This window comes from Sciurus vulgaris, assembly GCF_902686455.1.
Source record: "Sciurus vulgaris genome assembly, chromosome: 6".
Taxonomy (NCBI): Eukaryota; Metazoa; Chordata; class Mammalia; order Rodentia; family Sciuridae; genus Sciurus; species Sciurus vulgaris.
The window spans coordinates 111173497-111201233 of NC_136466.1; the positions used below are offsets into that span (position 1 = coordinate 111173497).

Below are 27737 nucleotides of genomic sequence, written 5' to 3' on the forward strand. Positions count from 1 at the left end.
TCAGAATGACTTTAAAAAAATAGATGCTTAATTTGTTTAAGTTTTTTAATAACTCATTGCAGCATTTAATATTTAATGGAAAAGGAAAATTCCTTTCTATTTTGATTTTAAAATCCAAATGCTGACTCTCATGAGTCTTTGTACGTGATAGAAATTTATAGAAATGATTCTTAGTGTGTGTAGGTCCCAGGAACTCATGTTTAGAGATGGATTTCAATCCCAATTAGAATTTTTAGGTTCATCTTTCGCCAGCGAAACCATCAGATCCTCAGTCCTCAAACTTCCTCCTTTTTAAGACACCATGATTCATTTCCTGGTGTCGGCTTTTCTGATGGCTTCAGCTCAAAGCTCTGCCGTGTCCCTGATCTCCGACAGTATTTACTGTGTAGCCTGATTATCCCCAGTTTTTACCTCCTGGCTGCTACTCCACCTGCCCTCATCCCACAAGGAGCCAGCCACTGCTCACATCATGGAGCCTGTGGGCCCTGGTCATTTCTCATCCTGATTTGCTTCACTTACCACGTTTGCCTTCTTCTCTGACTCTTTTGGATCTGTCTTCTTTCTTGGATTTTGTCACTTTATACTCCTAAATTTCTACCATAGCAATGCAGTGATATGGTTGGGAATGAGGGGTCTGGAGCCAGACAAGTTTTCCTTCATATGTGGAAGCTAGAGAGGAAAAAGGGAAAGAAAAGTGGTGGCGGTGGTGATGGGGAGGAACCGAATGAAAAGGCAAGGGAGATCAGTAGAATAGAGGAGGGGGACCAGCAGGTGGGAGGAGGAGAGGAAAGGGAGAAGTTCTGGGGAGGGATATTGGTCCAGGTATATCGCTATATTGTGTGCATGTAAGAATATGTAACAACAAATTCCATCATTATGCACAACCATAATGCACTGATGAAAAAGAAAACTATATATAAAAAATAAATCCTGGTTCTGCCACTTGTTAGCTGTGTAATCTTGGACAAAGTGCTCAGTGTCTCTGAGATAATACCAGCATTTTTCTACATGGTTTAATATTAGGTGAATTACAAAGCAGTCAGATCATGCCCAGTGCAATAACAGTGCTAAAGAAATGTCAGCTCTGATTGCTATTTCATGGATTGTTCTTTCTTGATGTCTTTGTAAACTCCTCTTCCTCCAGTTTTCTCTTGGACTTCTCCAAGTTTCTATTCTAAGATAAGCTTTCCTGTATTTCCAACTACTCACCTGCTTGATCATGTGATTTACTCCCAATGGCCTTAACATTTGTACCATATAATCGAGGTCTGGTCCAGACCTCTCTTTCTGGGGCTCCAGGTGTTCGTTTTCAAACTATCCTGGGCACTGTCATCATATCTCACTTTCTTCCTTTCCAGCTCTCTTGTCTGCTTTTCGTTCCACTCTCATTTTGGTGAATGGCACCACCCACCTCGTTTCCCATAATGGGAAGCAAGGAGTCATCTTAGCTTCCTTCTGGTCCTCATGCCTACATCTAGCTTAACACCTTAAGTGTGTCTTGAATTTACCTTTGCCCTTCCTATGGCATTGCTTTCAATCAGCTCTCAAGAATGATGCACCTGAAGGATAGCAGTGGCCTCTTACCTGGTTGCCCTGACTTTAGTCTTTGTCCCCTTTGCAATCTATCCAGCACCTGCAGTCACTGTGATCTCTTCAACACACAATTCACATCATATTCTCCCTGTTTAAAAACCTAGTTACATCATTTAGTATGACAAATCACCAGGGTGTGGGAAAAATTTCCATCTCCTTTCTGCCACCACCCCATATACACATTTCTCAATAGCCCTGGAGGTCTTCATATCATCATGAACAGGTCTTTTACACTTCCATGGAGTTGCATCTGTTTATTCTGAGTGAACTGTCCTCCCAGTTCTTGGTCTTCTTGGCAACAATCTACCATCTACCTCAATGATTCTCAACAGGAACCACTGTTGGCATTTGGGGTGGGACGGTCCTTCCTATAGGATTGATCCCACATTATAGGATGTTTAGCATAGTTGGTGTCTGGGCATTTGAATGCAAATAGCAGCTTCCTTCCTCCTCCTCTTCCTTCACCCCACCAACCCCAGTCACTATGACAACCACATAAGCTGCCTACCCCCATTTCCCAAACCCTTTCCGGGTAGAAATGTCCTTAGTTAAAAACTGGTGCATATGGAGGTTTCAAGATGGCGGCCTAGAGGATGGCTGCATTTCATGTTGCTCCAGGACTCAGGATTCAAAAGAGGAGATATTGAGAGACTTGGAACCAACTCAAAGCAGCCGGGTGAGTCTCTCCCATTGGGGAGGCATCCCGGATGGGACGGTGGTCCCGGAACGCAGGGAACTTTGTGAAGTAGAGCTGCCGGCGAGACGCCCCTCCCCCCGCTGCAGCAGTGAGCTCGGACAACTGGGAGCATTGGAGTTGGCGCAGCGCTGGGACTCGGTTGCTCCAGTGGCTGCCCGGGCGGGGGGAGCGGCGAGGAGAGCTGTGTGGACTCAGAGCACCGGGGCCTGCCCTGAGGAGGAGGAGGAGGAGCGTGGCCGCTTGGATTCGGAGTGGCTATACCGGAGCTGCAGGCGGTTGCCAGAGGAGAAGCCACGCGGCGAGCCGTTTGGACTTAGAGCGACTGCTTCTGAACACTGGGGCCTGCACTGAGGAGAAGGAGGAGGAGCGCGGCCGCTTGGATTCAGAGTGACTACACCAGAGCTACAGGCGGTTGCCAGAGGAGAAGCGGCGCGGTGAGCTGTTTGGACTCAGACCACTTCTGAACTCCGGGGCCTGCCCTGAGGAGGAGGAGGAGGAGGAAGAGGAGCACGGTGGGTCGCTTGGACTCGCAGTGACTGCATTAGCGCTCCAGGTGGCTGCTCAGAGGAGAAGGCGAGTGGTGAGTTGTTTGGACTTAAAGCCACCGCTCCTGAACACAGGGAAGCTGCCTGGAGGAGAAGCGCGGTAGGTCGCTTGGTCTCGAGTGGCCGCACCAGAGCTCCGGGTGGTTGCCCAGAGGACCCGTGCAGCGGGTCACGTGGATTCAGAGCCACTCAGAGCGACCACTCCTGAACACCCGGGGGGTTACCAGGAGGAGGAGGAGGAACAGGGAGGGTCATTTTGACTCGGAGTGATTGATTGCCCAGGGCTACGGGTGGTTGGTGGGAGGAGGCACGCAGTGAGTTGCTTGGACTCCTAGTGACCGCACTGGAATACTGGGCGGCTGTCTAGAGGAAGAGGCGTGTGGCGGGTCTCTGGGACTCAGAGCGATTGTACGGGGCCCCAGGTGGCTGCTCAGAGGAGGGGCCACATAGCCAGGCGATTAGGTGCACAGCAGGGTCCCAGGATCTAGGAGGCTTCTTGGTGGAAGAGCCCCACAGAGACACACTTAGGGGCGCAGCGAAGTTTCCAGGCCTGCAGGCAGATTCTCTGAGGAGGGGCAGCCTAAGGAGATTCATCTGCGAAGGGTGAGGCTCCCAGGCCCAGGAGGTAGGGCCGGGCCCCTGGGAACTTTGCAGAGGAAGGCAGCCCACCCCAGGCGGTAGCTGTAAATTGAGGGGAACCTCTAGGAGGGAACTGACCAGCGAGACCTCCCCACCGGGTGAGTCTTCCCTGCCGGGTGAGGTTTCCCCACAAGGATGGTAAAACCAGAGACACAGACCCAAACAGGCCTTGCCTCAGCCCGCAGTCTAGTTCCCCTTTGGCTGACCATTGGTCAACAAGTGGAGGCACCTCTGCCCACTAGCAGGGATTATACCCCACCTGAAGGCCACCACTCCTAGAGAGGCAGATTCCTTGTGGAGCACCGCATTATCAACTTCTTCCAAGACTTCAGCCTATTGAAGGCTAAGAGGGGATATATATAGAAATCTTCAGGGACATTGTAAGTCAATAGAGGAAACCTACAATATCTCAGCGGTCCACTGATACCTGAACAATATGAGAAAACAAGGAAAGAAAATGCTGCAAACAAATCTAGATGTTACATCAATAAAACCCAATGACAGCATGGCAGAAGAAATGACAGAAAAGGAGTTCAGAATGTACATAATTAAAATGATCAGGGAACGAAACGATGAGATGAAAGAGCAAATGCACGCACTGAATGATGAGATGAAAGCAAATGCAGGCATTGAATGATCACACCAATCGACAGTTAAAAGAGCAAATACAGGAAGCAAAAGATCATTTCAATAAAGAGTTAGAGATAATGAAAAAAAACCAAACAGAAATCCTTGACATGAAGGAAACAATAAACCAAATTAAGAACTCCTTAGAAAGCATATCCAGTAGGATAGAACACCTGGAAGACAGAACCTCAGACATTGAAGACAAAATATTTAACCTTGAAAACAAAGTTGAACAAACAGAGAAGATGGTAGGAAATCATGAACAGAATCTACAGGAACTATGGGATATCATGAAAAGGCCAAATTTAAGAATTATTGGGATTGAGGAAGGCTTAGAGAAACAAACCAAAGGAATGAACAATTTATTCAATGAAATAATATCAGAAAATTTCCCAAATCTGAAGAATGAAATGGAAAATCAAGTTCAAGAGGCTTATAGGACTCCAAATACACAAAATTACAACAGACCCACACCAAGGCACATTATAATGAAAATGCCTAACATACAAAATAAAGACAGAATTTTAAAGGCTGTGAGAGAAAAGAACCAAATTACATACAGGGGGAAACCAATACGGATATCAGCAGATTTTTCAATCCAGACCCTAAAAGATAGAAGGGCCTGGAACAACATTTTTCAAGCCCTGAAAGAAAATGGATGCCAACCAAGAATCTTATACCCAGCAAAACTTACCTTCAAATTTGACGATGAAATAAAATTCTTCCATGATAAACAAAAGCTAAAAGAATTTACAAAAAGAAAGCCAGCATTACAGAATATTCTCAGCAAAATATTCCATGAGGAAGAGATGAAAAACAAAGAAGCAAATCAGCAAAGGGAGGAATTATTCTAAAAGAATTGTCAAATAAAGGAGGAACCAAGTTGTGTCAAACAAATAAATAAATAAAATTTAAAAAATGAACCAAATGACCGGGAAACCAAATCATATCTCAATAATAACCCTGAACGTTAATGGCCTGAATTCATCAATCAAAAGACATAGACTGGCAGATTGGAATAAAAGGAAAGATCCAACAATATGTTGCCTACAAGAGACTCACCTCATAGAAAAAGATACCCATAGACTAAAGGTGAAAGGATGGGGAAAAACATACCATGCACATGGACTCAGCAAAAAAGCTGGAGTATCCATCCTCATTTCAGACAATGTGGACTTCAAGCCAAAGTTAGTCAGAAGGGATAAAGAAGGTCATTTCATACTGCTTAAGGGAAGCATAAATCAGCAAGATATAACAATCATAAACATCTATGCCCTGAACATTGGCTCATCGATGTTTGTCAAACAAATCCTTCTCAATTTCAGAAACCAAATAGACCATAACACAATAATACTAGGTGATTTTAACACGCCTCTCTTACCACTGGACAGATCTTCCAGACAAAAATTGAACAAAGAAACCATAGATCTCAATAACACAATCAATAATTTAGACTTAACAGACATTTATAGAATATACCATCCAACCAAGAGCGAATACACTTTCTTCTCAGCAGCACATGGATCCTTCTCTAAAATAGACCATATATTATGCCATGAAGCTAATGTTAGCAAATACAAGAAGATAGAGACACTACCATGTATTCTATCAGATCATAATGGATTGAAGTTAGAAATAAATGAAAGAGTAAAACACAGAAACTATTCCAACATCTGGAGATTAAACAATATGCTATTATATGATGAATGGATAACAGAAGATATTAGGAAGGAAATTAAAAAATTCTTAGAGGTAAATGAGAACAAAGAAACATCATATCAAAATCTCTGGGACACTATGAAAGCAGTACTTAGAGGGAAATTTATTTCATGGAGCGCATTTAATAAAAGAAGTAAAACTCAACAAATAAACGACCTAACACTACAGCTCAAAGTCCTAGAAAAAGAAGAACAGACCAGCACCAAAAGTAGTAGAAGACAGGAAATAGTTAAACTCAGAGCTGAAATCAATGAAATTGAAACAAAAGAAACAATACAAAAAATTGACAAAATAAATAGTTGGTTCTTCGAAAAAATAAACAAAATTGATAAACCTTTAGCCACACTAACAAGGAGAAGACAAGAGAAAACCTAAATCACTAAAATTCGGAATGAACAAGGAAATATCACAACAGACAGGATTGAAATACAAAACATAATTAGAAGCTATTTTGAAAATCTATACTCCAACAAAATAGAAAATTTCGAGGACATCAACAGGTTTCTAGAGACATATGAATTGCCTAAACTGAACGAGGAGGACATACACAATTTAAATAGACCAATTTCAAGTACTGAAATAGAAGAAGTCATCAAAAGCCTACCAACAAAGAAAAGTCCGGGACCAGATGGGTTCTCAGCTGAGTTCTACAAAACCTTTAAAGAAGAGCTCATTCCAATACTTCTCAAAGTATTCCATAAAACAGAAGAGGAGGGAACCCTCCCAAACTCATTCTATGAAGCCAATATCACACTGATACCTAAACCAGACAGAGACTCATCAAGGAAAGAAAAATTCAGACCAATATCCTTAATGAACATTGACGCAAAAATTCTCAACAAAATTTTAGCAAATCGCATACAAAAACATATTAAAAAGATAGTGCACCATGATCAAGTGGGTTTCATCCCAGGGATGCAAGGTTGGTTCAACATCAGGAAATCAATAAATGTAATTCACCATATCAATAGACTTAAAGTCAAGAATCACATGATTATTTCGATAGATGCAGAAAAAGCATTTGATAAAATACAGCACCCCTTCATGCTCAAAACATTAGAAAAAATAGGGATAGTGGGAACATTCCTTAACATTGTAAAGGCCATTTATGCTAAGCCCATGGCTAATATCATTCTAAATGGTGAAAAACTGAAAGCATTCCCCCTAAAAACCGGAACAAGGCAGGGATGCCCTCTTTCACCACTTCTATTTAACATCGTTCTTGAGACTCTAAGCCAGAGCCATTAGACAAACCAAAGAAATTAAAGGGATACGAATTGGAAAAGAAGAACTCAAACTATCCCTGTTCGCTGATGACATGATTATATATTTAGAGGAACCTGGAAATTCCACCAGAAAACTCTTAGAACTCATAAGTGAATTCAGTAAAGTAGCAGGTTACAAGATCAATGCTCATAAATCCAATGCATTTTTATGCATAAGTGATGAATCTTCAGAAAGAGAAATTAGGAAAACTACCCCATTCACAATAGCCTCGAAAAAAATAAAATACTTGGGAATCAATCTCACAAAAGAGGTGAAAGACCTCTACAATGAGAACTATACAACACTAAAGAAAGAAATTAAAGAACACCTTAGAAGATGGAAAGATCTTCCATGTTCTTGGATAGGAAGAATTAATATTGTCAAAATGGCCATACTACCTAAAGTGCTATATAAATTCAATGCAATTCCAATTAAAATCCCAATGACGTAGCTTACACAAATAGAGCAAGCAATTATGAAATTCATCTGGAAGAATAAGAAACCCAGAATAGCTAAAGCAATCCTTAGCAGGAAGAGTGAAACAGGGGGTATTGCAATACCAGATCTTCAACTCTACTACAAAGCAATAGTAACAAAAACGGCATGGTATTGGTACCAAAATAGAAAGGTAGATCAATGGTACAGAATAGAGGACACGGACACAAACCCAAATAAATACAATTTTGTCATACTAGACAAAGGTGCCAAAAATATGCAATGGAGAAAAGATAGCCTCTTCCACAAATGGTGCTGGGAGAATTGGAAATCCATATGCAACAGAATGAAACTAAACCCATATCTCTCACCATGCACGAAACTGAACTCAGAATGGATTAAGGACCTCGGAATCAGACCAGAGACCCTGCAGATTATAGAAGAAAAAGTAGGTCCAGATCTTCACCTTGTTGGTCTAGGATCAGACTTCCTTAACAGGACTCCCATAGCACAAGAAATAAAAGCTAGAATCAACCACTGGGATAGATTCAAACTAAAAAGCTTTCTCTCAGCAACGGAAACTATCAGCAATGCGAAGAAAGAGCCTACAGAGTGGGAGAAAATCTTTGCCAATCATACTTCAGATAGAGCACTAATCTCCAGAATCTATAAAGAACTCAAAAAACTCTACTCCAAGATTTCAAATAATCCAGTTGACAAATGGGCCAAGGAAATGAATAGACACTTCACAGAAGAAGATCTACAAGCAATCAACAAACATATGGAAAAATGTTCAACATCTCTAGTAATAAGAGAAATGCAAATCAAAACCACCCTAAGATTCCATCTCACTCCAATTAGAATGGCGATTATCAAGAATACGAGCAACAACAGGTGTTGGTGAGGATGTGGGGAGAAAGGTACACTCATACATTGCTGGTGCGGCTGCAAATTAGTGTAGCCACTCTGGAAAGCGGTGTGGAGATTCCTTAGAAAACTTGGAATGGACCCTCCATTTGACCCAGCTATCCCACTCCTTGGCCTATACCCAAAGGGCTTAAAATCAGCATACTACAGAGATACAGCCAAATCAATGTTCATAGCTGCTCAATTCACAATAGCCAGACTGTGGAACCAACCTAGCTGCCCTTCAATTGATGAGTGGATAAAGAAACTGTGGTATATATATACAATGGAATATTACTCAGCCATAAAGAATGATAAAATTATGGCATTTGCAGGCAAATGGATGAAATTGGAGAATATCATGCTAAGTGAGATAAGCCAATCTGAAAAAGCCGAAGGAAGTATGATATCGCTAATAAGTGGATGATGACACATAATGGGGGGAGGGAAGGGTTAGTGTTAGGGTTAGAATTAGGGTTAGGGAGGGGGGCAAGTATGGAGGAAGGAAGCACTGTATAGAGGGAAAAGAGGGGTGGGAGGGTTGGGGGGAAGGGAAAAATATAACAGAATGAATCAACATTACTCTGTGTAAATTTATGATTACACAAATGGTATGCCTTTACGCCATGTACAAACAGAGAAGCAACATGTATCCCATTTGTTTACAATAAAAAAAATAATAATAAAAAAAAATAATTTGGAAAAAAAACCAAAAAACAAAAAACCGTTGCATAGGGGCTGGGGACATAGCTTAGCTGGTAGAGTGCTTGCCTCACAAGCACAACGCCCTGAGTTCGATTCCCAGTACCGAAAACAAACAAACAAACAAAAAACTGGCGCATTCTTTAAAACTCAGCTGAGTCTTCATCTACTCAGGAAACCGTGCCTCGACCTCAGCAGCTGCCAATCAGTTGAGCATTTCTGCCTCTCTGTTCTCACGGAAGCTAGGCACATTTTGTGTTTTCATTATTTCCCTCTCTCACTGGGCTGGCAGCTCCTTTAGGACAGGCTTCATCTTTGTATCTGCAGGACCTGGTATATAAATGCCACCCAGTAAATATTTTTAGAGCAAGTGAATGTTTATGTTATCCGGTATTCATCTATTCCTTCAGGTCATTATTTATCTATTTCACATGTGTATATCCTTACCTTTCATATAATTTTAAAGGGAGAAACTTTTACACCCATTTTTGTTTAGTTTTTGTTTTTGCTTTTAATTACCTAGTTCAAAACCTATGGACAGCACTGGGTATGTAGAACTAAACTAAACTTTAGAGACTAGTCTATTTCTTTCATTTAAAAAATTTGTTTTTAGTTGTAGATGGACACAAAATCTTTTTTTATGTGGTGCTGAGGATAGAACCCAGTGCCTCACGTGTGTGTGAGGCATGTGCTCTACCACTGAGCTACAGCCCCAGCCCAAGAGACTAGTCATATTTCTAAGGCCAAATCTCAATTCTTTAAATCTTTGCATAAAGGTCATATTTCTAAATGTTAAAGTATTATTCTAGAATTTCTCTAGGTCTTGTACTTTTGTCTATTCATTTTATGGTCTAGAGTTGGATATAGTAATTAGCTATGCCAATTTAACAATTCCTCGATTTTAATGGGCTAAAGAAAGTAATTTTCCATCCCTGTAAAAACTGTATAAAGCCTGGGTGGGGATAGGATGTAGGTTTTGAGATCTGGGAGAAAAATCACATTCTTCTGGTTGAGAAGCCCCTTCTATGGAATTATATAGTTTGTAACTTTTTTGGGGTCAGCTTTTCTCACATAGCATAACTTTCTGAAGTTTTATCTACTTTATTATATGTATCAGCAGTTTGCTACTTTTATTCATTAGTATACACTCACCCCTCTGTGGGGGTTTGTTCCAGGAACCCCCATGGGTGCCAAATCCAAGGATGCTCAAATCCTTTATATAAAATGGTGGGTTTTTTTTTCAATTTTGATTCATTGTACACAAATGGGGTAGAACTATTATTTCTCTGGTTGTACACGAAGTAGAGTCATATCATTTGCATAATCATGCACATAGGTTAATGGTGTTTGTCTCATTCTATTATCTTTCTTCCCCCAACCCCCTCCCCACCCCTCATTTCCATCTACACAATCCATCCTTCTTCCATTCTTTCCTTACCTCCCCACCTCCCCTGTTATGTATCATCCATAAACCACTTACCAGAGAAATCGTTTGGCCTTTGGTTTTTGGGATTGACTTATTTCACTTAGCATGATATTCTCCAACTCCATCCATTTACCTGCAAATGCCATAATTTTATTCTTTTTGACTGAATAATATTCCATTGTGTATATATACCACAGTTTCTTTTTTATTGTAAACAAATGGGATACATGTTGTTTGTCTGTTTGTACATGGGTTAAAGGCATACCATTTGTATAATCATAAATTTACATATGGTAATGTTGTTTGATTCATTCTATTATTTTTTCCCTTCCCTCCCACCCCTCCCACCCTTCTTTTCCCTCTAAACAGTCCTTTCTTCCTCCATTCTTGCCCCCCTCCCTAACCCTAACCCTATCCCTAACCCTAACACTAACTCCTCCCACCCTCCCCCTTATGTGTCATCATCCACTTATCAGCAAGATCATTCGTCCTTTAGTTTTTTGAGATTGGCTTATCTCACTTAGCATGATGGTCTCCAATTTCATCCATTTGCCTGCAAATGCCATAATTTTATCATTCTTTATGGCAGAGTAATATTCCATTGTATATATATATATACCACAGTTTCTTGATCCATTCTTCTATTGAAGGGCAGCTAGGTTGGTTCCAGAATCTAGCTATTGTGAAAGGAGCTGCTATAAACATTGACGTGACTGTGTCACTGTAGTATGCTGATTTTAAGTCCTTTGGGTATAGGCCAAGGAGTGAGATAGCTGGGTCAAACGGTGGTTCCAGTCCAAGTTTTCTAAGGAATGTCCATACTGCTTTCCAGAGTGGCTGCACCAATTTGCAACACTTCAAATGGCCTATGCACATGCTCCCACATGTTTCAAATCGTATCTTGATTACTTATACTGACTAACATAAGTGCTATGTAAATAGTTGTTATATTGTATTATTTAGGGAATAGTGACCAGAAAATAAATCTGTACATTTTCCTCATAGATGAACGCATCCTAGGCCTAACTACATTTCCAATCTGCAGTTGGTGAATCCCCAGATGTGAATCCTGGGAATAAGGGCCTATTATTACTGTGGTAGATATGTTTTCCTGCACTATGTATTTACATACCAGGATTTAGCCATCAACCTGTTGAAGCACAGCTGGACTGACTGTAATCTTTGGTTCTTACAAATAAGGCAGCTGTGAATGTTCAGATCCAGTTTTTTTATGCAAACACAAATTTTTTATTTCTCTGGAGGGAAAATAGCTATGAGTGCTGTTACTGATAGCAATTGTGTACTTAGTTTTTAAAAAATGGCCGAACTTCTCCAGAGTGGCTATATCATTTTGCATTCCCACCAGCAAGCAGTGTGTGATTTCCAGTACTTCCACATCCCCTCTGGCATATGGGGGTGTCACTTTTTATTTTTGAACCATGATGAATGATAAGTATTGATAGCTATTATGGTTTTCATTTGCCTTTCCCAAATAGCTAAAGATTTGAACATCTACCCATGTATGTATTTGCCATCCTTATATCCTCCTCTGTGAAATGTCTGTTCTTGTCTTTTGTCAGTTTTCTAATTGGGCTTTTGGAGGGTTCTTTGTCAAATATGCAGTTTGTACACATTTTCTCCTAGACTGCAACATATCCTTTTATTCTTTTCACATGGGCTCTCGCAGAGCAAAATTTTTAAATTTTGTTGTCTAATATGATTAAGAAATAGCTCTTAGCTTTTTTGAGGTACAGTGGTCCTTTAAGAATCTGATGAAAACTATAAACTTGTCATAAAAATTCCCTTGCACAAAACTTTACATCTAATTTTATAGAATTCACGGACTCTCTCAAGCCCTCCATGGACTATGATTTTTTTGATCTCATGACTGAATTAATATTGTATTAATTTCCAGCAATCCCAGATAAGATGCCAGGGAGAGTTGCCTTCTCCCGCATCAAAGTGAGAAGTAGGAAGCCCTGCAGTTTACGAGATAAGAGCAACTTGAGTATGCTTCTTACCAGGCTAGGACCTAACTCAAGTGTCCTTTTCTCAGTCATACATTCCTTGGTCTGTCTGGGAGACGCGGCCAAGTTCCTACTCTAAATTTTTGTAGATTGAACACAGCTCCACCACAAAAACCAATCTTTCTTATATTGGACTCAAACATTTAGGCATCAGAAATGAACTTGGGGACTTTCCTACCTACCAGTTCAGTTTTATCAGCAGGACTTTCTTGTTTGTGCTGTTTTCTTAATCCAACTTTATAAAAATGATTGGAAAGTAAGAAAATAAAAATAAGGCAGAATCATGGGTCTGCTAAATTTGACGTGATCATTCACTATGCCCAAGCACAGAATCTCCAATATAAACTGGGCCTTCACTGAACTTGAGAACATATTCCATTATGAGGGGAAAGCAAAAGGGAAGCACGTGGGGAAAGCTGGAATAGTTACTGGGATAAATTCTGATTAAAAGGTGGCATGTGCAGGGTGTCAGAAGCACCTGGAAGAAGATAAAGGCTCTAAAATTTAAAGAAAATTAAAAATAAAGGTGCATGTCATCATAGCACTCAAAGGTGCATCTGATCATAGTTGGTGTATTGAACACCTGCAATAATTATAGTATAAAATCTTTTACTTGCAATTATATTAACCTTTACTATTTGTAATTGTGAATTAAATGTTTTAATTGCAAATTACATAGATGAGAGAAATTGACTGAGTAAAAAATAAGTGATACAGGAAATCCCTGTAGGAATTTTTTAAATTATAATTTTAATGTCTACAATAGTTAAATGTCATCTGTAAAATTTTGAAACCCATGATATTTTGTTTGAGAATGAATGAAATAAATTTATTCAGTTGTTTTATATATAAAAAAAGGTGGCGTGTAATCAGGGGTATCATTGTTAGGTAGCTGGCACAGTACCCTTGCTCCCTGTGTGTGTGTTCTCTTAAGACACAGATACAGCATGTGTTTCAAGGCTGGGTTGTGTATAAACACAGACTCCATGTCTGCAGTCATGTGCGTCCTCATGCTGAGCACATTCCATTTAGAGAACTCCTTTCTCTCTTCATCCTTGCCTCCCTCTACCACATCCTGCCATGTCAGTGGCATCCCTTCTTACCCCCTCTGGCTTCTCATGGATGTAGACCTTACCATCCCAACCAGAGTGTGACCCCAGCAATGATAGCTGTGGAATGCTATATATGTTAACATCTCTCCCAAGGCAGCCTCCACGGTGCTTTGCACAGAGTACATGACTGTGAATTGACTTTTGGACATAAAGGAGGGACTTCAGAGATCTAGTGCTAATGAGCACATAGTCACTTTGATAGGTTGTATCTTGTCCAAGATACTCTAATGATAATGGAGCTTTGCACTGACTATGAACAACACATGAAACAGACTCACAGGAGAAGGACAATTGTAAAGGAGATATTCAATAGATTTGGCAAAAGCTTTTTAAATGGCTTACTGGTAATCACTTTGTCTATGTGCAAATATATCCTGAGAAGTACAAATGAGGGTGACAGGCTTGGCAGAACATTTTGTTAGCAGCCAACTCATGCTCCTCTTTGTACTTTATAAACATCCTTTAATTTAGGCTGCACCATTTCAGACTGACTAACTCGCCGTCTTCCTCCCCACCCCTCAAACTTCATTAGTCAGAATTAATGAGATCTTGTTGAATAGTTAGTGGTGTTTCTTTTCTGATCTTTAAACATCTCCTCATTGAGTTTATCAAATAATTCAACATTTACACTTAAAGCTGCTTAGGATTGCATAATTCAGATAGATATCTCTAGTCTGAATCAGGTCTATAGATGCCATTGGCTATTCAATGGTAGGTTTATTTCTAAAATGCTCTCTGTCTGCTGATTTCCATTGTGTTGGCATCAATGGATTTTACTGAGATTTGGCCTTATCTCCCAGTTGCGTGTTGTGTTTGAATAACAGCTCCACCATTTCTAAATATGTGACCTTAGGCCAGTTGGAATTTTCAATTCTGTGCTAATTCTAAGAATGAACAGAAAGTGAATTGTGTGTGTATGTGTGTATGTGTGTATGTGTGTGTGCATGTACACATGTGCATGCACACAGTTAATTGGGGAAGGAGATTGGGAATTGTTCTGACAAACTGTAACATCTAAGCTGCCACATTTAAAAATAACAACAATAATAATAGCTTTTGTTACTATTGGTGCTGGGGGCTGAACCCCAGGCCTCAAACATGTTAGACAAGTGCTCTAACGCTGAGTTATACCCCTAGCATGCATCACATTTGATTTTCAAAGCATGATTGTGACAGTCATTTTATTAGACATACTCAAGAGCTTCCATTTCCTTATGGTGGGGAGAGGTACTCTTATTCCTTTAATATTGAAATCATTATATTTGAAGCTCCTGTCTTCTCTTGATGTTTTTTCTTTTTCACTTGTTAATGGGTCTCTGCCACATTTTCATGGCACAATTTCATGTATAGTTTAGTCAGTTCTTCAATAATATTTTTCCCAACTTTACAAAACATATTATGCTTTAAAAACCATTTCAAATTTTATTTATTTACATCATTTGGTAACCACACCAAGACCAAAGCAAACAAACAAACAAAACAAAACAAACTACAAAACAATCTCTTTCTCCATAAAGATGTAATATCTGGTGAGTAGATGCTAGAATTAATTGGAGGAATGGAACAGCATATGAATGGGTAAGGCATTGCTTATCTGGGGCTTAATTTTATAAATGACCAATTCATTTTTTAAAAATAGTCTTAATTTTAGGTTGCTTTCACTTCTTATGTGACCTTGTACTGGCAGGGACTTTAAAATGAACATTCATACAACAAGGGCTTCCTATATATTTTGTTGAAGTCTGCTGTGAAGATTTGAGATGATGCTTATGGAATATTTAGCATATGACTGAATCATTTTTAGCTTTCCAAAAGTAATTATTAATGATTATAAGTATTCTTTGTGTATCTCCTATTAATTGGTTTTATAAAAGTCATGTAAGAGAGGATAAGTATCTTCAAAGACCAAATTCAATATGTCTTAGGATATTTCATTTAGATGCACAAACATGAGAAACCAGAAATTTCATAAAGTCAAGAATTGATTTTTTTCTGTAATTATCCTATTTAAAAGGCTCTAATATTTTTTTTTCTTTAGAGATAACTAGCTGTCACAGATATTGGCCTATTGCATATTCCTCATAATGAAAATATTATATCTTGGTATTCTTTTTAAAATATATTTTTAGTTGTAGATGGACACAATACATTTATTTTATTTATTTATTTATTTTTTTATGTGGTACTGAGGATCAAACCCAGTGCCTCCCATGTGCTAGGCAAGCACTTCACCACTGAACTTCAACCCCAACCCATTGATATTTATTTATTTATTTACTTACTTATTTGTTCTTTTTTAAAATTTTTTTTATTTTTACAAACTGCATTTTGATGATATTCTTTTCATGAGACTTTTTTCCCCTTTAGGGAAAAAACTTAAATTGTGGTGGACTACTAAGACCCAAACCATTCCCTAATATCCACCAGCAAGACTTGGCAAATATTTTGGCATTTATGTTCCTAAGAAATGTTTTTGGAAAATGTGCTACAAATTTTTTAGAAGTGCTAGAGTGTGAAAAATTTAGAATCACAGGTGGAAAAGTCAAGCATTAGGAAATAAAATGAAGTACAGAGCATGCTATTTATGCAGTGGAAAAACTACGCCTTCTGCAGAACTTAGGCAGTTGAAACTTGCCTGGCAAGCACAAATTTGTCTGATTATTAAACTTCAGGTAAAGGAGACACAGCATAGTTTAGCCATGCAACTGTGCAAGGGAACATAGAAGTTATTGCTCTTTACTGTACAGGAATCAGTTTTGGGGAAATCCAAATGAGAATATAAGAATTTAAAATATCATTCAGTTTGAGGTTTATAGTTATGTTTGGTATATTTTCCCCAAATTAATTCTTCTACAACTCATCTAGGAAATTCTGTTAGGAGTTTTATTATTATTTCCCTAAAAATCTTAAAATTTAAGAAAAGTCGCAAATGGCAAAGTCCTCCCACATTTACTATGTAAATGGCATTTAAAATTTTGTCATTTCCAATTTTCATTAAAATTCTGCAAAACTATTGTTTTTAAAAACTTTTAAAATTTGTTCTAATTGGTTACACATGACAGTAAAATGCATTTATACATTTTGATAAATCATACATAATAATTTCTCATTTTTCTGATTGTACATATTGTATTATTTTGGTAGGGGTTTTAGAAGATTGGAACTGGTGTTGAAGATGTGCACTACTTCTACTAGAATCTATCTATCAAGAGTGAAATATCGTTCTCAGCTGTGAAATACTTTTAAACCCATTTCAAAGTAAAAACAGTAATGAGAACCAAACATTCAAGTTGAAGTATTACAAAGTTTTAAAATGAGTAAACCAAGGTTTTCAAAAATAATGACACATATTTTAGTTTTAGTTTGTTTTTCTTGAGAGAAAAAAACACAATACTTACTGTTCAGAATGGTTTTAAAATTTCTATACTGAAAAATGGCAAAGGCAGAGTAAACAGGAATGATATTATATGAGTTATTAATTGTAAGACATCATTGGCTCTCGATGGTTCACCTTTGAGCTGAGATTGTGTTTCAATTCAAAGTTGAGGCACCTGCCTTGTGCTGACTAACACCACTACGGAGAAACCAGATCCTTCTTAAAGCTGTGCCATGTTGGAATTTGCATGTGTGCCTTCTCACCATGTAAATATAAAACTACATAGGCTCCCAGAAGCTTGCCACAGTCCATAGGTCATGCTTAATTCTACTAAATGATGGAAAACTATGGAGAAGAGTAGCCATGGCCTGGCAAGGAGGGAAAAAGGCCCACTTTTTAGGAGCAGATCTTCAAAGCATTGTTGCCTTATTCCCTTATTAAATTAGCAAACAAACATGCATATTATTTAATGTATTTATAAATCCTACTAATGTAACCATGTATATTCCAAAGCATTCACAAAATGGAAAAATTATGCATATCGGAACATGAGAGTATTTTTTTTCTATTAATAATCCCTTTTTGTTTTCTAAAAACATTAGTATGTAAAATGCCAGTGAGAGTAATATGACGAATATGTGCCATTATTTTTGGAAACTCTGGTTTAATCATCTTAATACTTTGTAAGAGTTCAGCTTGACCCACTCTCATTACTGTTTACTTTGAAGTTGGTTTTAAAGCTGAGGAGGATATTTCACTCCGATGCATGGATTCTAGTACACATACTCTTCTGCCTGCACTCATAAATTTATAAGGGACTTAAATGTTTCAATTGCATCTACTATTTATGTAAAGATTTCTTGTTTAAATGTAACTGGTAAATAAATTCTTATTTTCTCTGATGGCAATCCATCTTCCTGCAACTAATTAGAAGTTGTCGCATTAGGGGAAAAAAAGACATATGAAATGCCGCCTTTGAAGATTTAAAAAATAGCCTAGAAAGTTCTTTTTCCAACAATTTACAGAATGCAGATGTGAGGGCTACCATAGTTGGCAAATTTTAAAAAGTTGTTGCAACAAAAACACACAACAATGGACACATGTATAATTACTGTTTTTCAAAATGTTCTAACTGTGGCATGCAATCTTTTGAAATGCATTTTCTTTTTCATTTATTAAAATGTCACTCCCTTCTTTGAGGGACGAGCTATTTATCTGGGAAAAAAACATGTTCTTTAAAAAGCACCTGATATAAACAGTCACTTTCCATCTCAGAAATCTCAGCAAGTTTGGAATACTTCTATTTTTATAAGAGAAAATTATGTAGTATGTGTTTAAGTTTGACAACTTTTAAAAAATCCTTTGCCACAATAGAACCAACATACCTCAAGGTAGTAAAAATTTTTACGAGTACTTCCTATCTCATTACAGAAATGGTCAAGATGTGACCACAATGAAGTTCTTATTTCTGTAAATCTAACCGTGTCCTCTGGCTAGCATCCTGTAGATCTTTGTATGTTTTTGTCTTTAATGTCTTCATTGCAATATCTTGCCTATGAATGACAAAATGAATGAATCTCACATGTAATGATTTTGAAACCTCTTATCAGAGTAGCTGCCTTATCAGTGGATGTACTTACAGTTTTCCTATAGGACATTATTCTTTATTAAAGAAGCATCTTCTTACTAAAAAACAGATTTTTTTTTTTGTATATTTTATAACCAGACAAAATCTGGCAAATGCTAAAAGCTGAGCTGTGGGAAACATCTGTACTTTCATCTAAGTATATAGAAAACTTTCCACACAACTTAATTTGCTGAAAGTATTTGTTTCTTAAAATATCCAGCAGAGTTTTCAACAGTTTTCCTCAAAGAGGAATGCATTTTTGTTCTTTGCTTTATTTCTATGTATTATTCATGTCATATTATTTATGTATGGTCATACATTTATTTTCCTATTAAGTAACGATATTAAAAAAGGCCTTCTGGTTTCATCATTGGTGAAATTTTTAAAGGATTGGAATTGGCTATGGCATGACTGTAAACAGAAGAAAACATTGTGAAGCAGACATTTAGAATGAGAGTCATTCATCGTTGATGTTAGTGGATATAGATTCATATTTTAAATGCTTTCTTGATAACTTAGAATTTGAGTTTATCAACATCAGTGCTCTTGAGTTAGTCATAATTTTTATTTCATAGTGTATTTGGCAAATGATTCATACTGGGAATTCATTTTAGGAATATCTCATCGTATTCTTGTTAGGCTCTCTTTATTTTGAAGTTTCTTTGCCAGTCTCTTGAAGCAGTTGGTCTGGTCTGTGAAGTGAGTTCATTAGAAGTTGATGATTATCATCGAGAAGCCCAAACGAGTGAATCCACTGCGCCTCCCCAGCGCGTGATATGTGGGAAACAGGAGCTGTTGTCAAGCCCTTGGCCTTGTGTGACCCTCAGCTACCCGTCAAGATGACTCATGGAATATAGCTTGTGACGTTAGAGGTTACTGTGCCAGCATGTGTATGAAGTATTAGTAAAACTTAATACAAGCGGTTTTCGACAAAATAAATAAAAAGAGAACTTTTTCTATTTTCTTCCTTGCCAAGTACATCCTCTGGGAATTGCTATACTAAATGTCTCCATTCAGGTTGCCATGTATCTGCCTTCTTTTTATTTTTATTTTATTTTGATTGTTCTAATCAGTTATACATGACAGCAGAATGCTTTTTGATTCATTGTACATGAATAGAGCACAATTATTCATGTCTCTGGTTGTACATGATGTAGACTCATATCACTCATGCAATCATACAAGTACCTAGGGTAATGATGTCCATCTTACTCCACCACCTTTCCCATTCCTCTGTCCCCTCCCCTCCCCTCACTCCCCTCTGCCCAATCTAAAGTTCCTCCATTCTTCCCTTGTTCCCTGCCCCATATGTGCCAGCATCCACATATCAGAGAAAACATTTGGCTTTTGGTTCTTTGGGGTTGGCTTATTTCACTTAGCATGATATTCTCCAGCTCCATCTATTTACCTGCAAATATTCTCTTTTAAGACTGAGTAATATTCCATTGTGCATATATACCACAGTTTCTTGATCCATTCATCTACTGAAGGGCATCTAGACTGGTGTCTGCCTTTTTTTTTTTTAATTAAAAATCATAAATTTACATAGGGCAATGTTGTTTGATTCATTCTGTTATTTTTTCCCTTCCCCCCCACCCCTCCCACCCCCCTTTTCCCTCTATACAGTCCTTCCTTCCTTCATTCTTACCACCCTCCTTATCCCTAACCCTAAACCTAACCCTAACCCTAACGCTAACCGTGCCTACCCCCCATTATATGTCCTCATCTGCTTTTCAGCGAGATCATTCGTCCTTCAGTTTTTTGAGATTGGCTTATCTCACTTAGCATGATATTCTCCAATTTCATCCATTTGCCTGCAAATGCCATAATTTTATCATTCTTCACGGCAGAGTAATATTCCATTGTGAGAAGTCCTAAGTACTGCAGTGGGGCTGTGGCCTGGGACTCAGAGTACCTGGGCCTCAAAGTTGGGGAACAGGCAGGCATGTGATTGGAGTGGGAAGCCACAGTGAAGAGGCAGTGAGTCCCCTGTGTGTCGTGTGCAGCCTGCTCTTCACTTCCTTCTGGTCTCTTCACTCTGTTTGCTTGGAAGTCCTTGAGGTCTTGGATCACTTTGTGGTCACCTGATCTGAAGTTGATGTTCAATGAGTGATGCTGGATCTTTTTGTTTTGTTTTTCTAATCAGGAAGCTAGTTTATTTAAAAATTACTTTATGTTTTTAATTGTGGTAAAATAAACATAACAATTTACCATCTAAACCATTTTTCCATGAATGGTTCAAATAGTGTTAAATACATTCATGTTATTATGCAACAACAGTCACCATGTATCCCAAGAACACTTTCCTCATGCAAACACCGAAACTCTACATCCATTAAAATCCATTAAATGATAAAATCTCCCTTCCCTCCTGGTAACCTTGGTTCTATGTTCTGTTTCTGAGTCTGACTCCACTTGATGCTTCATACAACTGAATCATGCAATATTTGTTCTTTCTGTCTGGTTCATTCACTTAGAATGATGTTCAGGTTCTTCCACACTGTGAGTCATATTTCACCGTACATATATTCCACATTTTGTTTATAGACATCTGTTCATAGACACTGTGTGCTAATTTTAAAGGGGCAGCACCTGCAGAGACAGACATAGGGCAGGCACACAACCAGCAAAGAAGTTGGTTATCTTGAACTGCATGCCCCCACTGTGATCATGCAGCTGAAATCTCCAGCATCTGTGTAAGAGAGGAAATAGAACTGTGTTGTCACTATGTCTTCTGCCTCATCTGCACAGAAGTAGATTCTGACCTTGAAGTGGCCTATGAGTCACACAGTGAACTACGGCAAAACTTTCAGGTGCTTCTGTTTCCTTCCTTGGCTTTCTGAAATATTCTTATTCTGGGAACAGCCAGTGGGATAATGCCTGAGATAATAGGTTTTCCTTATGTGGGGAAAATATTGTAAAGGAATAAAGGTGTGGTTGAGATATATGTGTATCTATTAAAACTATTTTTATGTTGCTTCATAAATACTACATGTACTATAATGGACTTTCTGTGCTTTTTATTGTGGTGAGACATAGGTAAGTTTGCCATCTGAACCACTTTTTTTTTTTTTTTTTTTTTTTTTTTTTTTTTTGTGGTGCTGGGGATTGAACCTAGGGCCTTGTGCTTGCGAGGCAAGCACTCTACCAGCTGAGCCATATCCCCAGCCCCGAACCACTTTTGAGTGTACGATTCCACACTGTTGTGCAACCATTACGACTGTGCATCTGCAAAATGTTTTAATCTTTCCAAATGAAAACTGCATTCGTTAAACAATAACCACAGCTCCTGCCAACCTCCATTCTACTTTCTGTCTCTCTGAATTTGCCTGTCTCGGTACCCTGTGTAAGTGAAATTTGATGGTGTTCATCCTCTTGTGACTGGCTTATTTCACTTAGTATAACGTTTGTAAGGCTCATTCATGTAGTCAGAACTTTTTTCCTTTCCAAGGCTGAATAATATTCCATGGCGTATGTGATCATCCATTTATTTTTTTATTTTTATTTTTGTTTATTTTTACAGACTGCATTTTGATTCACCGTACACAGATTTTCCTTTCTATGGTTGTACACGATGTAGATTCACACCATTCATGTAATCATGCATGTACATAGGGTAATGATGTCTGTCTCATTCCACCACCTCCCCATTCTCATTTCCCTCTATGTAATCTAAAGTTCCTCCATTCTTCTTTTACTCCCCACCTTTCACCCCCATTATGTATCATCGTCCACTTAGCAGGGAAAGCATTCAGCCTTTGTTTTTTTGGGATTGGCTTATTTCACTTAGCATGATATTCTCTAGTGCCATCCATTTACCTGCAAATGCCATAATTTTATTCTTCTTTATGACTGAATAATATTCCATTGTGTGAGAAAATCTTTTCTACACACTCCTCAGATAGAGTACTAATCTGCAAAATTTATAGAGAACTTACAAAACTTTACACCAAAAATACAAAGAACCCAGTCAGTAAATGGGCCAAGGAACTGGACACTTTATAGAAGAAGATATACAGGCAATTAACAAATATATGAAAAAGTGTTCAACATCTCTAATAATTAGAGAAATGAAAATTAAAACAACTCTAAGATTTCATATTATTCCAATTAGAATGGCTATTATTAAGAACACAAGCAATAATAGGTGTTGGCGTGAATGTGGGGAAAAAGGAACACTGGTACATTGCTGGTGGAGTTGCAAATTGGTGCAGCCACTCTGGAAAGCAGTATGGAGATTCCTCAGAAAACTTGGAATGGACCCACCATTTGACCCAGCTATACCACTCCTCCCTTTATACCCAAAGGACTTAAAATTAGCTTACTACAGTGACACAGCCACATCAATGTTTACAGCAGCTCAAGTCACAATAGCTGAATTGTGGAACCAACCTTGATGCCCTTCAACAGATGAATGGATAAAGAAACTGTGATCATCCATTTTTGATCATCCATTTTCAGTTGAGGGACATTAGGGTTGTCTTTCCTTTGGGGCTATTGTGAATTGTGCTGCTATGAACATGAGTGTTAAATATCTAGTTCCCTGCTTTCAATTTTTTTGGTATTTACCTAGAGATAAAATTTAGTATTATATGCTAATCGTATGTTTACTTTTTTAAGGAACTGCCGTACTGTCTTTGTTTCTTCTCTCTCCTTCCTTCTTCGCGCGCGCGTGTGTGTGTATGTGTGCGCACGCACGCGCACAGGCACACTGCTAGGGATCAAACTGAGCTACACCCCTCGCCCTCCTCTATTCTTTCATAATGTCTCTGCAGTTTTCTTATGAATTTGCTCCTCCTTCCAGGTTGTTGATAACTGAACAGTGGGCCACAGGGAGCTCTGCTGACTGGTTACACCGGGCCTCCTGCGATAACAGCTCTTGTTTGTTGTCATTGCAGATGCAGAAGCCATGGAGCTGAGCTGCAGTGAAGTGCCTCTTTATGTAAGTCCCTAAGCATTGGGCTTCAGGTCCAAGTGGCCCTTTCTTAACTCAAAACCATGTGACTGAAGTGGAGAGAAATGTTTTACTTGCTATTGAGTTGGGCTTTTTAAAAACAACACACTGAGCATTACTGTCTACTTCAAGTATTTGCATGGAGCCTTTTAAAACTGGTTAGCCCCTGTTTCAAAAGTCTGAGTTTTAATTATATTTTCCTCAGAGTCATTTTGTTTTTTAACTGTATGGTTTCTGGACTCAGAAGCACCCAGTTCATTTACATGGGTGATTTTTGAGCATATTCTTTTATGATAATAGTAAAAAAATGTTTCTGTGTGTGTCTTTTGGGGGATGGTTTGGTGATAAATGTGTCAGCTTTAATTATGGAATAGGAATTAAAAGGGCAAAGTTCTGGGACATGTGCAGAATCAATAGCAGGCTGTGGGGCAGAGATGCCCAGTGTGATTCCTAGTTAGACATTTCTTCTGGTTGGAAGGAGGATTTCGTTTTTGAGAATAGTTTCTGGGTGCAACAGGGAAGTGAACTGATTTCCTCTTCACACACGTAATGGCAGATGGTCTCATCTTTCTTTCTTTGGGAAGGAGCTGTGTTGTTGGGGGCTCGGCCTGGGCAGGTGAGTGTGGATGCTTGGGGGAAATGTGGTTTGGAACAAAATATTAAGGAACTGGGACAAATTCAACTGGAAACCTCAGGTGATGAAAATATATTCATCCACCTCCCACACTTCATTTCCCAGCTAACATGGACACCTCCTTCCCTTCCCTACTTCCTGCTTCCCTACTTCCTGCCACGGTTTCTCTCTTCTTCCACACCGACTGCACAGCCCTCTGTATCCCCTGGAGGAAGAAAAGATAATAAAATAAATGGGTTTTCAGAATAATAAAAACACTGCCTTCTGAGTTACCCAATGGTCTGTTGTTCTCCCTCTAGACTGTGATTTGCAGGCCATAAAAGGTACTCTGGCTCAGCCATAATTAAAGATAAAAAAAGACTGGCCCAAGGCTAAATTGTAAAGTACTCCCGAGTCTTACTGTTCCTTTGTGAGTATATGGTTTCCTTCTCCTTGCTATAATTCATTCCACCCTACTCCCCTACTTCAAAATGAACAGATCCCCAAACCTAATCATCATATAAAACTCTGTAGTTGATCAATCCTGCTGTAGCTAGTTTGAACACAGACCAACTAGATTAGGGTCAGATTAGGGGAAGAGGTAGTATACAGTACCCAAGGAGAGAAGACATTTAAACTCATGAAATAAATATGCACATGTTTTTCTAATTATTACAAAATATACTGATTAGAAAAGGATGAAAAGTGTTTAGGAAAATGAGTTGTCATGCATATAGTTGTTATTATTAAAATATTAATATATCATCAGTTCTAAGGTGTAAAACTTTTTCCCCATTTTACTTCAGGAATTGAGGTGTTCTTACATTCACTGTGCATCTTGGCAGATTCTTCACATGGTCTATGCAACCATGACCTTGGTCACTGTGGTTCATTTTGTTATCACTGCAGTTTACTTACATTCCTTGTTTATTCTATAGGAATTAATTGCTTTCAAAATGGTTTCACTATTAAAAGGCAAAATTATTATGTAAACAGACATGATAGCAGTAGCATGATATATGATAAAATCTATAAATTAATTTAGAAGAACTTGTGTGGTAAGTATACAATAAAATTCTATGTGATTAAACATTGCATCATACTTAGAATTTTTAGTGGAATATAAAGTGCATATTATAATTACCAATAGGTTAGATGAAGTATAGGAAATACATTTAACATAACTGATGCTTCCTATGCATATAATATATTCAGCTTTCTTTTCTTGACTCTTTTTTTGTCAAAATTATTACAAACTGGCATATGCCAAATTGTCCATTTGGCCTCACTCAGCAAGACCTCAGTAGTTGTGTGTTATAATGGAAACTGGTCTTAAACCAAAGTCCACCAAGCAAGTAGCATACAATGCAGACCCAAAAACTGTACGACAGCTTGTTTCTGTGTCTTGAAGGACTGCTTCTTCCTCTTTGCCCTTTTAATTCAGGGGTTTGATAAATATCATTGGCTCCCTGAATTCAGAGCTCTGCATCCATTGATTCAACCAACCACAGATTGAAAATAGTTGAGAAAAACATTGCATCTCTACTCAACATACAGACCTTTTTCTGTTATTATTCCCCAAACAATATAGTACAGTGACTGTTTACACAGCATGTACATTGTATTAGGTATTAAGTAATCTGGAGATGATTAAAGTATACAGGTGGCTGTGCATAGGTTATATGCAAGAACTGTGCCATTTGTATAAGGGCCTTGAGCATCTGTGATTTTGATATCCACATGGGGTCTTGGAACCAATTCCCTGTGAACACCAAGGGGCGATTTTTAGATTCTCCTAGTTCACTAAATTTAAAACCTTTACTATTTCTTTGTATTCTTATATATTGTATTTTGTACATGCATTATCATAAAAATAAGAAGTAGACTTAAACTAAAAGAAATTTAAAAACCTCATATTTAATCTCATTTTGATTTATAAGCATTGTTGACATTTTGATATATATTCTTCCAGAGATTTGTCTTTATCTGTGTTGAATTTTATCAAGTGTTCTCTTGGCATTTATTTTGATGATGTAATATTTTCTCATTTGACTGTGATGTATTGGATCTCTTCATTTTCATGCTCTGTGTACTTCTAACAATCCTATTTAGTTATTATGACAGGTCCTTTTTGGAAAAGAAAAGTTAAAAAGAACTCTGCCAAGTGTATAGTTAAGATCTCTCCAAATTACCAATTTTGAAGAGCCCATAACATATTAGGATGCCACCTTAAAAGCATATCATAATACTATGCATAATTATGTACTGATGGCCTAGAAAAAAATCTCATTACAATACTATTTTTTAAAATAAATAAATTGACACAATTTATTTCATGGAGAATTAGATCACCTAAATGGACCAATAATTCTAGAGGAAAAAAATATTGGTAGAAATTATTCACTAACTTCTGTCTACCTTCTCAGATGGTCTTATAAGCGATTTTAAAGATTCCTTTTACTTTAGACTGTTTTGACTGAATTCTTATTCTTATGGTTAAAATCCCCCCCCCAGGTGTATTTTTGGTTTACTATAAAAACCCTTTCTAAAGGTGATAGAGAGACATCTTTAAACATATAGGTGATCTACGGATTTAAATCTTTTTTATTCCCTGTGTATTTTGCTTGGATCCATGAAGAAAGCTTTCCATTTTCCTTTCAAAAATTTCTTCTTTTGTGTCTTCCATTACTCGTTTTCTCCTTCTAGAATGACAAATATTTAAGGGTTGGACTATTTTGTCTTTTGTGGAGATGGAGGTTGAATTCTGGAAGCACGTTTTAATCTTTGTTCCCTATTTGTTTTTGCTGTGTCCGGTCTTTCTTTTTTACTGCTTGCCAATACAGTTTTAGCTTCTGTTATTTTTAGTTTCCATGCAGCATTTTCATGCCATGTTGGCCTTTTTGTGTCCAGTTTTATAGGACTGATCTTTTACATTTTGTTGTGAGCATGAAGCAAGAATTTTAAGATTGTTCCTCTGTCCTCCCAGGGATCTGTGTCAGAAGAAGTATTCTCTGATTCTGTCTCTTGTGCTCTAGAATTTTCCATCTCCTTTCCATTTTCTCCTCTTTGGGAAGGAGACTCTTGTCTTAGTCTTGGGGATGTGGGGATGTTGCTGAATTCAGCCACAGACTCACTGTATTCTTAACAATGCAGTAAACCATTGCAGTACACTGAACAGCTCTTGCAGGAAAAGAGAAACAGGAACTTTGGTATCAGAAAAGCAGCAGGGATTGGCAAGACTGGCAGCTGAGAGTTTTATAGTATCAATTTGCAGAAGAGCATTGCAAATCCAATTTGTAGCCTCGGAGCACCGTCCTGCATCTTTGTTTGAAGGGGCCTGAAGGAACAGCTCTGTTCTCAGCAGAAAAAATAGCTGGGGACTGCCTCTGAGTGGAGGTCTAGGCTGAATTTTCCTATTGAATAGTTAACTGGTACCAAGAGGTGGGCTTTAAGCTGGCAAAGAGATGTGGTGA

The 27737-nt window shown here is 38.2% G+C and overlaps 1 protein-coding gene across 2 annotated transcripts in view; it reads left to right on the plus strand.

Annotated features, from left to right (window-relative positions):
- ARHGEF28 (Rho guanine nucleotide exchange factor 28) overlaps positions 1-27737 on the plus strand; it is a 324160-nt gene that overhangs the window by 37198 nt on the left and 259225 nt on the right. For both annotated transcript variants that reach the window (XM_079145899.1, XM_079145901.1), the window contains exon 2: positions 23596-23639. In XM_079145899.1, coding sequence (XP_079002025.1) covers positions 23607-23639 — 33 coding nt within the window. In that variant the 5' untranslated portion in view covers positions 23596-23606. The remainder of the gene's footprint in view (positions 1-23595; positions 23640-27737) is intronic.